Source organism: Castor canadensis, chromosome 4 (genome assembly GCF_047511655.1).
Source record: "Castor canadensis chromosome 4, mCasCan1.hap1v2, whole genome shotgun sequence".
In the NCBI taxonomy this organism is placed as follows: Eukaryota; Metazoa; Chordata; class Mammalia; order Rodentia; family Castoridae; genus Castor; species Castor canadensis.
Genome location: NC_133389.1, coordinates 150722383 through 150735354, shown reverse-complemented (window position 1 = coordinate 150735354; position 12972 = coordinate 150722383). Strand labels below are relative to the sequence as shown.

Sequence of the window (12972 nt, the reverse complement as noted above, 5' to 3'; positions counted from 1 at the left end):
AGAATACTCCAGACTGGACAACTTTTAAATATTCTTTGAATACTGAAAATTTTGTTTATGTGTTTTGAACCTAACCTATAGTGTACTGACTACAATTATTTGGGCATCTTTACCTTAACACAGATTTATTTTGAGTAGTCAAATACAACCAATCTTCATTGTGAACACAGAGAGAAGAGGAAAAGGGCAATGAATAGAACAAGGCTAAACATTAATTTATTGGTGTTTTATTGGAAATATTTCCATAGTCTTATGAAATTGTTCCCTCCACTTTCCTCAAATTATTCTCCTATAAATCAGCTTAGGAGGTGGCTCTGTCTTATTCAACATCTCATTGAGCAAATCAATGATTTTTTGGAAACCGAGAACCTTAGAAATCAAGTGACTTGCCAACAATTCACTTTTTAATTTGTGCATTAAAATAAGCAACTAGCTACTAATTTCACACTCACTGTGGATCATCACTTGTCATACAACAGTATGACAAACACTAATGATAAAAGCCGAATAAGGATAATTTTTAGGCATAGCATTGTAAGCAGGAAATTTCACAAACTGTAAGCAAACAACCACAAAATCCTATTTTCTAATTTTTTTCCTCAGAAAAGGAACATTATAGTCTAGGCATTCATTTTCTCTAATCAGCAGATAAGGACCACACACAATGGAAAAATGCCAAGCTGGTTATTCTGGATTAAACGCCATATTTTTGTCAAAGTTTCAGAAGCATCATTGCTTATCTACATAATTGGGGATTATAAGATATTGTGTAAATGTGAAATATATATATTCCTTATATATTTTAGATAAAGATGTTTATATGAGTGATCTGGTCCATCAGAATGTCACCTTCCGTTCTTGAATCCCAAACATCAGGCCACAGGGATGGACCAAGGCTTACAGCACTTAGAATCAATTTGTGGAATCTAAAAGAAAAATTCAGGAAAAGATTAAGGAATATGGTCAGAAAAGCATTCAAAATTACTCATATAATTAATTAGTTGAAAATAGTTTCTTTTAAAAAAGACATTTAATTTTTTCTTCAAAAATTATTTAACCTGTATAAGCTTTTCTTTTCCTTTTTCCAAACAGGGATTCATTAATTTTGGATAAATTAAAAAAAAAAAACTTCTAATTCTTTGACACTCTAAAACAGAGACTAAGTATACATAGTACTTACTCTAGCTGAAGTGAAACTAAAGAGGTGATTTTTTTCCAATATAGCAGTAAACACAGGGAATCAACATGTTCCTTATATCCTCCTCCCTCCCACTGGTACCAATGCCCAGATAGGACCTGTTTTACTTTCCTGTTCTCTGTTTTTGAAAAAAAGACATTTTTGTTTATTTAAGATATCTGTTCAAAGAGTTTCATTATGACAGGTCCATGTAAATATGTATTTATCCCAAATTGGTTCATTCCCTCAACTCTTCTCCTTTCTACCTTAGTCTTCTTCTTATGGTGATTCTAACAAGTTTAAAAAATTCTATATTTGTTTTCATATAGAAAGTACATCAACCATATTCATCTTCTTTACTCCCTTCTTTTACCCTCCCCCCTGCCATTAGTGCTCTCCCTTTAGTGTGACCTGTTTTTCATTCTTGTCTCTTGTTGTTTAGGTGTCTTTTCATTGGTTGGTAGAGTTTTTGCCTTGCACAACTGCACGTGCATTGTGCTTAAGTCACTGTAACCCTTCCCCACTGTACTTCACCCCTTTCCCCCATCCTGTGTTGTTTAACAGTGTTTAGCTTGTTTCCGTGTGTCTTATTCCTATACAGAAGTGATGAATTTCAGTATTACTCTCTTTCTTTCCTTCTTTTCCTCCTCCCTTAGTTTCCTCTACCAGTCCCACTTCTGGATACATGCTCTGTATATATTTCTATGTATGAATAGTATTACTTGCAATTGTCTTAGGCCTATATTCCACATATGAGAGAAAACATGTGGCCATTGGCTTTCTGAACCTGACTAACTTTGCTTAAGATGATATTCCCCAGCTTCGTCCATTTACCTACAAATGACAAAATTTCATTCTTTTTTAAGGCTGAATAAAATTCTATGATATACAAATACCACCTTTTCTTAATCCCTTCATCAGTTGTGGGGCATCTTGGTGTTCCATAGCTTGGCTATTATGAATAATCCTGCAATAAACAGGGGAGTGCAGATGTCTTTATTGTAACCTGACTTGCAGTCCTTTAAGTATATCTCTAGGAGAGGTATTGCTGGATCATATGGCAGTTATTTTAGTTTTTTGAGGAGCCTCCATACTGTTTTCCATAGTGGTTGTACTAATTTACATTCCCACCAGCAATGTATGAGGGTTCCATTTTCCCCACATCCTCACCAACATTTGCTGTTGGTGGTGTTCTTGATGGTAGCTATTCTAACAGGAGTGAGGTAGAATCTTAATCTGGTTTTGATTTGCATTTCCTTTATGGCCAGGGATGTTGAGCATTTCTTCATTTGTTTTTTGGCCATTTTTACATCTTCCATTGAAAAAGCTCTGTTCAGTTTATTTGCCCATTTCTTCATTGGGTCGTTGATGTTTTTGGGAGCTTAATTTTTGAGCTTCCTGTATATTCTGGTTATTAATCCCATCCCAGCTTGTATAGCCAGCAAAGATTTTCTCCCATTCTGTGGGTTCTTTAATCTGGTGATCATTTCTTTTGTTGTGCAGAAACTTTTTGGTTTCATGTAGTTCCATTTGTCAATACTTTTTCTTAGTTGGTGAGCCATTGGAGTTCTATTTAGGAAATTATTGCTAATAACTATAAGTTCCAGTATATCCCCTACTCTTTCCTTCACTAGCTTCAAAGATTCAGGTCTTATATTAAGGGTCTTCACCCACTTTGAGTTGATATTTGTATAGGTTGAGATACATGAATATAGTTTCAATTTTCTGCATGCAGATATCTAGTTTTCCCAGCAACATTTGCTAAATAGGCTGTCTTTTCTCCATTGTATGTTTTGGGCGCCTTTGTCAAAAATCAGGTGAGCGTAGCTGCATGGATTTATCTCTGGGTCCTCTATTTTGTTCCATTGGTCTTCATGTCTATTTTTATGCCTGTACCATGTTGTTTTTATTGCTATGGCTCTGTAGTATAGTTTGAAGTTGGGGATTGTGATACCTTCAGTGTTGCTCTTTTTACTCAGTAATCATTTTTGCTATTTCTTAAGTGCCTGGCCACAATATTATTTAGGTGCTCCATAAAATTTTGTAGAATAAATATATGAGTGAGTATGTATCTCAGCCTATACTCTACTTTCTCTTTTGCTTTGGCTCTTTAAGAAGAATGAGTCTAACAGTTTAATACACACACACACACATACACACACACAACATAACTATTGATTGGCTGTCACATTTCACCCTTAGTACTGAACTGTACTAAAGTCACAAGCATATTAGAATGCATTATTATTTAACCGTCAGGTCCTTATATGTCTGGTGGCAAAGGGAAGTTTCAGTTAACATGGGTGGAGATAATCTCTCTGTGGTTATAGAAGACTTACCATATCCAGATACCTACCTGTTCCTGCCACTGTGACTCAATCAAAAGTCTTCCTTTGATCAAGGTCATACTGAGAGCTAGTAAGTGGCTGAGCTTGAATTTGAATCCAGCCATCTGATTTCAAAGCCTGCACATTACTCCAACCTTTTCCAGTCTGTCAGCTCAATGAAGGAAGCAGAAGTAGAACATGCTGTCTCCTCTTAAAGAAACCTGCCTCTCAGCTGAGGACCAAGAACTAGGGAACACTGTGGATGAGTGGATAGCTCACAGTTTTTGTGCTGCCTTAGTGTGCAGTCCCAAGCATTGGATGGTTTGCATAGTAATTAACTATTGCTGTGTCTGTCTCTTGCTAGACTTTGGACTCCTTGGGGCAAGAACTTGTGTTGTTTGCTGTGGTTCTGCCTCAATCCATAGTGAGTACATAGAAAGTGCTTGGTGAACTGAGATAAGTGGGGGGTTGTCATAAGACAAATGTAGTAACAGGCAGACAGTGGTTGGTAAGTTGGGCGAGGATCACGGGAATGATTCGTGGAGGGGAGACTTGAGGGATGTGTAAAGTTTAAGGGAACTTCTTCCTCCCTTCCCTCCTCTACCATCTCCTCCTCTCCCTTTTTCTTTCTGCTCCACTTTGGTATGTGTTTTAAAATTCTGGACCTTGTAAAAGTTTGTTTTTAAGCAATTAAAGGATTAACTTCTTCCTCTATCTCCCCACAGCCCCCAAATCACTCTCAAGTACCAGTGCCTCCAAGTCTTGCCTTTTTTCCCCTCAAGTGTAGATGCTAAAGGACAGTTCACAGCAGTAATAGTTCAATAGAAATGCAGTGGAAGCCACAAAGTTTTAAAGTTTTCTAGTAGCCACATTAAAAAGCAAAATATGTTGGTATGGTTTGCATGGGGAATGTTTCCCAATGTTTCATGTGTTGGAATCTTGGTCCCCAATGTGGTGGTAGGAGATGGTGTGGAACTTTTAAAAGGGGAAAGGGCTTAATTGGAGGCCCTTGGGTCATTGGGGGACACATGTAAAATCAATTTTAATAACGAGTTAACCTCAACCCTATATTTCAAACTACTTTCATTTTAACATCTTATAATGTAAAATTATTAATGAAGAATTAATTAATTAAAATTATCTTATAATGTAAAATTATTAATGAAGAATTAATTAATTAAAATTATTAATGAAGAATTTTTACACTCTTTTTTAGTAACTCATGCTCAAAGTATATGTCCAGCACTGATAGCACACCTCAATATGGACTATGTCACCTCCAGGGCCCAATGGCCACATGTGGCTCAGAGAGGGCCAAAGGAGGAGCCTCAGGAGGGCTTCCCAATCTCTTCCAGGTCATACCACAATTAGGAAATGACAAAACTGCTGGGGTAAATGGAGGAGGTGAGTTGTGGCTCGAAGTGGCTTTGTAGCTGAAAGGCCATATTCAGTCTACTGCAGCCCTTTCAGGACCCAGATCTTTGCTCTTCTCTCTCTCTCTCTCTCTCTCTCTCTCTCTCTCTCTCTCTCTCCCCCCGCCCCCCCCTCCAGGGTCTTCCTATGAGACCTCTTAGCCCAGGCTGACCTTGAACTCCAGATCCCCCAACCTCAGACTTCTACTTTGGTGGTGAGCATTACCACCAAGTGCAGGATTCCAAGTGCACCACAATGTCTGTTGGGATTGTGAATTTTCTTTGAAATTCTTTCACGACTCAGTATATCCCCCACATAGACTGAGAATCACTGAAGGGAAGGAGAGATTTACAGACAAGATGGAAGAGTCTCATACCAGCTCTGTAAACTGATCCCCACAGGCCATGCGAATCAGCTCTGGAGTGGCTGGGCTGTTCACTGCCAAGATCGGGGCCCGGCCCCTCTCCCTGTGAGCTGAAGCCACAGCATCAGCTATGGCGAAAAACACAGAAGACCCCAGAAATATTCTGGACTCACCTAGGCCCTGGGAGTAGAGGAGACAAAAAGAAGATTTTTAGAAACCTAGTCCTAGGACAGGCAGCCCATGGGAGGCTGGGAGGGCTGAGCACATAGACTACTGGCCTGAGTGGATTTAGAAGAGAATCCAAAAGGGTTCTCTTCCCTTCCATCCCTGCAACATCCAGTCAGTAGACCTCTGATCTGCTCCCTGCCATATCCTTGGGCTGTCAAGTGCCTGATTCATGTGGGGGCTCAGTGAATGTTTGTTGAACAAATCGACCACAGATAGAGTTCATGTCAACTGTAGCTGAGAGCCTCTTGCCTCTTCTAATCCTTGCCTAACTAGGCCCATTCTTTTCTCAAGATGATGGCCTTTCCATCCATCCCTCTGATGATTGAAGCCCTGAGCTCTGCTATAGAGCTTGCTTTCTATTTGTTTAGGGAACTGGCTGGGCCTCAAAGATGCTCTGTTCTGGAGGAGGGCAGGCCTAGGTGGTAATCCCGATGCTGGCAATGATTGCCAAATGGTGAGAACTTGGCTGAGACCTGGCATATTCCTACCCAAGGGGACTGCATGGGTGTGGCCACAGTTCCAGATATTATCCACAATGCCAACTGGGCTTTCAAAAGATTGAGGAGGGTATAGAAATGTCTTGCTAGTGACTGATACTCCTAACTGATCCTTTGCCAAGGGAAAGGAATTATAAAGTTTTCCCAAGCTATAAACCCAGAGTACTATAATGAGTCAAAGCTCCTTCCAGGAGATTCTGATGTGTTTCCTTTGTGGGTGGTGCCTGTCATTGAGGGTATATGGGTTAGATGTCCTCTGGGGTAAAACCTAAGCATTCCAGTACCTGGCCCTGCACCACTATATCGAAGGGCATTCATTCATCCTGTCCTGTGTGGAAGGTACCATCTCAGATACTGTCAGGGTTCTGTCTGTCTGTACAGACTGATTCCTACACAAGGCTGCATGCCAGAAGGTGACATCTAGCCCCTATCCTCCACTCCCCATGAGGCCTTGATTTATGAGAGGTGCAGCCATCTAGAGGTAGGCAGCCTTTCTCTGATGCGCCAAAGATGCTCTGTGGGCTAGAGCAGAACTGCTGTGGTGACCAGAGTCTGTATACAGCTTTGCCTTGATAGAGTTTAGGTCTGAGTAGGAGAGTGATGTACAAGGAAATGAGCAGACACACAGAGGGGGGAAAAGATGCTACAAGACAGGACAACTGTGGGCACCTACATAGCTGTGGGGAAAAGCTGGCTTCCTGAAGAAGTGACATTTGTACTGACACCTAGGAGGTTGAGAAGGTATCATTCAGGTCAGAGAGGGTGGAGGGAGGAAGGTAAACTCCAGAGGGGTAGTATGATGGTTATGTTTGTGCATTCGGTGAGCTATGGCACCCAGTTGTTTGGTCAAACACCAGTGTAGGAGTGATGTGAAAGTGTGCTATAGATGTGATTAACATTGACTTTAAGAAGATTACCCTTGATAATGTAGGTGAGGCTCCTCCAATCAGTTGAAGTTCTTTAAAGTAAAACCAGGTTTCCCTGAGAAAAAGGAATTATTCTGCCTCAAAGCTTCAACATAGAAAATCACACCTGAGCTTCCGACCTGCTGAATGATTTTGAACTTGTGTCCCCATAATTGTGTGAGATAATTCCTTAAGATAAAACTGCATATGCTTATGCATGTATACCTATACCTTCACATATGTAGCATTCCTATGTATACACACATGTACATATGCATGCCCAAATACTATAACACATGTACATATGTATACATACCTATACACAGATATATCTCATTGGTTCTATTTCTCTGGAGAGCACTCACTGATGCAGGTAACATATGCAAAGTTGTCAAGGAAGAGAAAAGCTGGGCCCATCTAGGCAGCTGAAGGAGATCATGTGGCTCAAGTGCAGAAATCATGGCACAAACTATACATCAGACAAAGGACTGATAACCAGAATATACAGGGAACTTAAAAAACTAAATTCTCCCAAAACTAATGAACCAATAAAGAAATGGGCACGTGAACTAAACAGAACTTTCTCAAAAGAAGAAATTCAAATGGCCGGAAAACACATGAAAAAATGCTCACCATCTCTAGCAATAAAGGAAATGCAAATTAAAACCATGCTAAGATTCCACCTCACCCCTGTTAGAATAGCCATCATCAGCAACACCACCAACAACAGGTGTTGGCGAGGATGTGGGGAAAAAGGAACCCTCTTACACTGTTGGTGGGAATGTAGACTAGTACAACCACTCTGGAAAAAAATTTGGAGGCTACTTAAAAAGCTGGACATCGATCTACCATTTGATCCAGCAATACCACTCTTGGGGATATACCCAAAAGACTGTTACTCCAGAGGCACCTGCACATCCATGCTTATTGTGGCTATTCACAATAGCCAAGTTATGGAAACAGCCAAGATGCCCCACCACTGACAAATGGATTAAGAAAATGTGGTATCTATACACAACGGAATTTTATGCAGCCATGAAGAAGAACGAAATGTTATCATTCGCTGGTAAATGGATGGAATTGGAGAACATCATTCTGAGTGAGGTTAGCCTGGCTCAAAAGACCAAAAATCGTATGTTCTCCCTCATATGTGGACATTAGATCAAGGGCAAACACAACAAGGGGATTGGACTATGAGCACATGATAAAAGCAAGAGCACACAAGGGAGGGGTGAGGATAGGTAAGACACCTACAAAACTAGCTAGCATTTGTTGCCCTCAACGCAGAGAAACTAAAGCAGATACCTTAAAGCAACTGAGGCCAATAGGAAAAGGGGAACAGGAACTAGAGAAAAGGTTAGATCAAAAAGAATTAACCTGGAAGGTAACACCCACGCACAGGAAATCAATGTGAGTCAATGCTCTGTATAGCTATCCTTATCTCAACCAGCAAAAACCCTTGTTCCTTCCTATTATTGCTTATACTCTCTGTACACCAAAATTAGAAATAAGGGCAAAATAGTTTCTGCTGGGTATTGAGGGGGTGGGGGGAGAGAGAGGGGGCGGAGTGGGTGGTAAGGGAGGGGGTGGGGGCAGGGGGGAGAAATGAGCCAAGCCTTGTATGCACATATGAATAATAAAAGAAAAATGAAAAAAAAAAAAGAAATCATGGCACAGGAGCCGTGGGAAAGCTGGTGGGGCAGACTATGTAGGAGTTTGGATTCAGAGTTAAGAACTGTGTCTTATTATCAGGCCAAGGGAAGCCATCAAAGGGTTTTACTGGAATTACACAACCTTCTCCCTATTCTTGTACTCTGTGGTGAATCTGTTGCCTTAACAGTTCAGTCATGTCTTAACTCACATACTACGCCTAAGAAATCCCTTAAGCAGTGCTGGAAATGAGGCAGCTGGCGAAGTGATTTTGGCCTAGGGAGGCTTCAAGGGCCTTTGAATGACATTATCAGGAGATCGTTGCTCCATCTACACACGTTCAGTCAGGTTCTACAGCCCTGCCCTCACCAGCAACTGGATCTCTCTGCAGTTGGAGGCCCCTAATCCTGCCCTCAGAATCCAGAGTGCTGGAGGCAGACAAGAGGAATACTGTGACTGTGGTTCTCTATATGGTCATATGTCACTTAATAATGGGGATATGTTCTGAGAAATGTGTTGTTAGGCTGTTTCATCATTCTGCAACTGTACAAGCTAAGATAGTTGCAAGGTTGCTAGGTGACATAATCTGATGGGTTCACCATTGTATATGTGATCTGTCATTAACTGAAATGTCATCATCTGTCATCTGACTACACTTACTTTCTGCAGGGTGCTGCCAGCATCTTCCCCCATGAAGGTCCCAAAATGTTGAGAAATTTCAGAGAATAACAAATATCTTTCAGGGCAAAGGAGGATTGCTACATGACAATTTGCTAATCTCAGCCCAGATGGGTATGGTGTTGGGTGGGGAAGAGTAGGAAACTGGGGGACAATGGCGTATGTTGTGCTAGGTCAAATATTTCTTGTCATGGTCGAAAATGAATGCCTTAAAAAGGCAAGCCATTGAGAGGGAATTGTGAGGCATCAGCATGGTCTTTTCCCTAAGTGGTTCTGAAACTGCACCAGGTGAAACTCTCCCAAGTCACTGCCAGCCACACAGATTATTCCAGGGTTTCAAAAGGCCACAACTGTTGGGAAAGAGACTGTACTACCCAGCTGTCTCTCCCATACATCCTCTAGAGAAGGTAAGTGCAATGATCAGGGGTCATGTCTATGGATCAGAGTAGTGTCTACAGTAGTTCAACCTTGTAACACACTCATAGAATTCCTTAGGATGCTATGTAGTCTAGGAATCCTGTGATCCACTTCTTATAGAACTATGCATTTCCTAAAATAGATTATTTTAATGCTATGAAAATACATTCTGGAAAAATATTGTGACCTATTTGATTTTTATTTCTACAAATTCTAGTTAAAAGAAGAAAAAACTTAAGTGACAACACAAGCCCCCAATTTTTGAGTAGCCCAACCTTTCATGAAGTTAATGAAATGAAAAGATGATTTATTCTGGAACTTACCCTACACTACTCTATTCTATGAGAATAAGCTCATAATGCTTGTTAGGTATTTCCCATGTTATTTATTAGACAAAATGCACTGGGATTACACTTGACTAAGACATAGAATATGGACACTCCAGAGCAGTGTTTCTCCAACTATTTTTGACCATAAGGCATTGTAAGTTATACACATCACAATTTTTTCCAGAATACTCATGTGTGTAATATGTACAGGCACACACACTTAAGAAATAAGTCCTTTTCTTTATTATGTATAAAACATTTTAATATTTTCTTTGCTGTTGTATCCTATTAAGCTTAATTAAGTGGTAGTTTTAATGCAATAAATTAATTTTATGATCTTCTAATAGGCTGTGAACTGCAAGTTAAAAAACTACTTAGGAACTGATCTAAGAAATTTTACCCAGGGGACATCAGGAGAAGAGCAAAGAAAAAAATGACCTCTGCTTTTCTTTCAGAAGTACAATATAGTGAATATTACATTTTTTTGTGGGGAAATACATTTTTTGTATGTGATGAGAACAGATGCAAGTTTTATATTCACAGATGTAGTTTTAGCCCAGGAGCTAACTCACTTTACTAGTCAGACTGCTTTCAATTACACAAGTTTTTGTGGTATTGGGGTTTGAACTCAAGGCCTCATACTTGATTGGCAGGTGCTCTACCACTTGAGCTGTTCTCCCAGCAATGATTATACAAGTTTTAAACAATTTTCAATCTTTCTTCTTTCTCCCTTCCTCCTCCCTATTCCCCCATGTGAGGAAACTCAAGATTAAACATCCTTTCAGCTCCTTATCTCCTTCACCAGGAGTGAAGGAACTTTCAGTACAAAAAGACATGTAGCTCTGGAGACTAGTGCCAGTACTTTAGGATATAAGTAGACCCAAGTTCACTATTTGGCTCAAAATCACGCCTCTCAGCACATATGCCTGGAAGACCAGTTCCTTAAAAACCAGTCACTCTCTTCCCCACCCCAGAGCAGGACTGCAGCTTTTGAGACACTAGTCTGCTGCTCTTCTCCTTTGTCTGGCAAATGAATAAATCTTATTTTCTTTTCTCCAAAACCCTGTTCTCATTATTTGTGAATTTGACATTGAGTCCAGGGACTGAATTTTCATTATCAGCTGACGGAGTGGGTCTGGGGGACCTTCTGATTTGATTTGAGACAGAAAAATCAATTCAACTTATCAAATATTTATTAGGTACTTCCCATGTTTAGACATTGCTCTAGGAATAAGATACGGGGAGTGACACAGACCTTGTCTTTGAAACTCTTATAGCTATTTACTAATGGATAAAATTATGTAGGGAGTTCTTGTAGAATGAAGCCAAATACGTCCAGGATGGAATCCCAAGAATATCAACATTTTAGGGCTGGGCAGAAAAATGGGAATATGAAGTAACAAGATATAAAGAGCAAACAAAGAAGAAGGAAGAACACCAGGAGAGGAAAACATTGTGGGAAGTAAGGAGAGTGTTTAACAAGAAAATGATAATTGGCAATGAATTTGCTGAAAGATCAAGAAGATTAAGTGTTAAAGTGGGTTCACTGGATCTAGTAGCTTTGACTTCTCTGGGGACTTTGATGTTAGTTGCTTTAGTGGCATGATGAATGTGGAGGGCAGATTACAGAGGTGAGAAGTAAGTAGGTCACATGCTATATAAACACATTTAAGCAGGTTGTTATCTACAAGCAATAGATATTGAAATTGACTATGGCTTGGAGAACCATTATCTTGGCCTTATTAATATTCTCCATTCTAACACCTTATCTCTCTGTGGGTCAGTGTTTTCCCATATCATGAACAATGACCAGTTGTGTAGATGGAAAGGGTGTATTATTGAACAGTGCTGTTATTGAAAGGAAGATGTTAAATCTAGCTTCTTTAAACAACATATTCAGAACCATATTTAGAATGCCCATATGGCCATCCTCAAAACTGGTCAATCATTAAAGCTTAAAAAAGAAAGATCAAATGGAAGACTAGGTTTTGTAAAACTTAAGTTCCATACATATTAAAATGAGACCCCCAGATCTCAGTCCCCTTTTGTGTGACTGCATAAAACTCTCAGATGCTTTTAGTAGGAAAATAAATACCATAAAAATTCTAGAGAAGTGGGAGCAGGGTTGGCTTTAGATAGGAGGGAGTGGAATGGGGTTGTGGAAAGTCAGATGAAATTACAAATCAAGTCATCCACCCACAAAAAGGGTGGGGTTGTTATAGAATGTGTGATAATGTATGCATATGACAACACTGGATTTGGTTCAAGATGGAGGACCAATGGCTGAACATTGGACGGGTAAGGAAGTTTAGGGGATTCCCTGTGTATCACATATGGATTAGGAGAGAAAAGGAGGAAGAAGTGATAAGAATGTAAGAACAGTTTTCTGCCTCAGCAACCTGAGTGAGTTTGGCTAACAGCGATGCCTTGGTCCTGCTCCCTCTGGTTATAGATGTCACTGTTTGGAATGTTGGGGCAGCCCTCTTCACTGGTGAGGATGGCTTCATGAGGAAAGGCTCATGGTAGCAGGTGTGTTGTAGGTAGAATTTAGCCTGCATATTGGTTGAGAGATAGAGTAGAGATGGTGGTGTAGAAATTCTCCTTGTCTAAAGTGTGAGCAGGTTTTATAGACTGCAGGGGCAGAAGACTCTCCCAGGACATTCTTGCTGCTAGTCTAGAGGTAGAGTGAGGTTAAAGGAATTCATAGATTGTCCCCTGCTGTCCTTCCAGAGTAGATGCACAGCCCCAGTGCTGGCCTGCTGCATAGTCACCTTGAAACCTCCAGAATGGGTCCAGATATAGTCCAGACAGACTATTAGACAAATTATTGGAGTTTTCTTTTGAGATTTTCACCAGTTTATGTAAACTAACATCACATTTGTGGTCCAAGAGTGGGGTGGGATCTTTCAATGCCTGAAGTCCCCTTGCGGCATTACAAAATTGTGGGCAGTTAAGCCAGTTCCAAGAAGCTGTAATAAACAGATACT

General features: G+C 40.3%; 1 protein-coding gene across 1 annotated transcript in view; it reads right to left on the bottom strand.

Annotated features, from left to right (window-relative positions):
* Positions 1–230: 230 nt before the first annotated feature.
* Positions 231–12972, bottom strand: part of LOC141422709 (aldehyde oxidase 3-like) — a 109949-nt gene continuing 97207 nt past the window's right edge. Inside the window, 2 exon segments of the mRNA XM_074072308.1 lie at positions 231–926; positions 5294–5461. Coding sequence (XP_073928409.1) covers positions 873–926; positions 5294–5461 — 222 coding nt within the window. The 3' untranslated portion in view covers positions 231–872.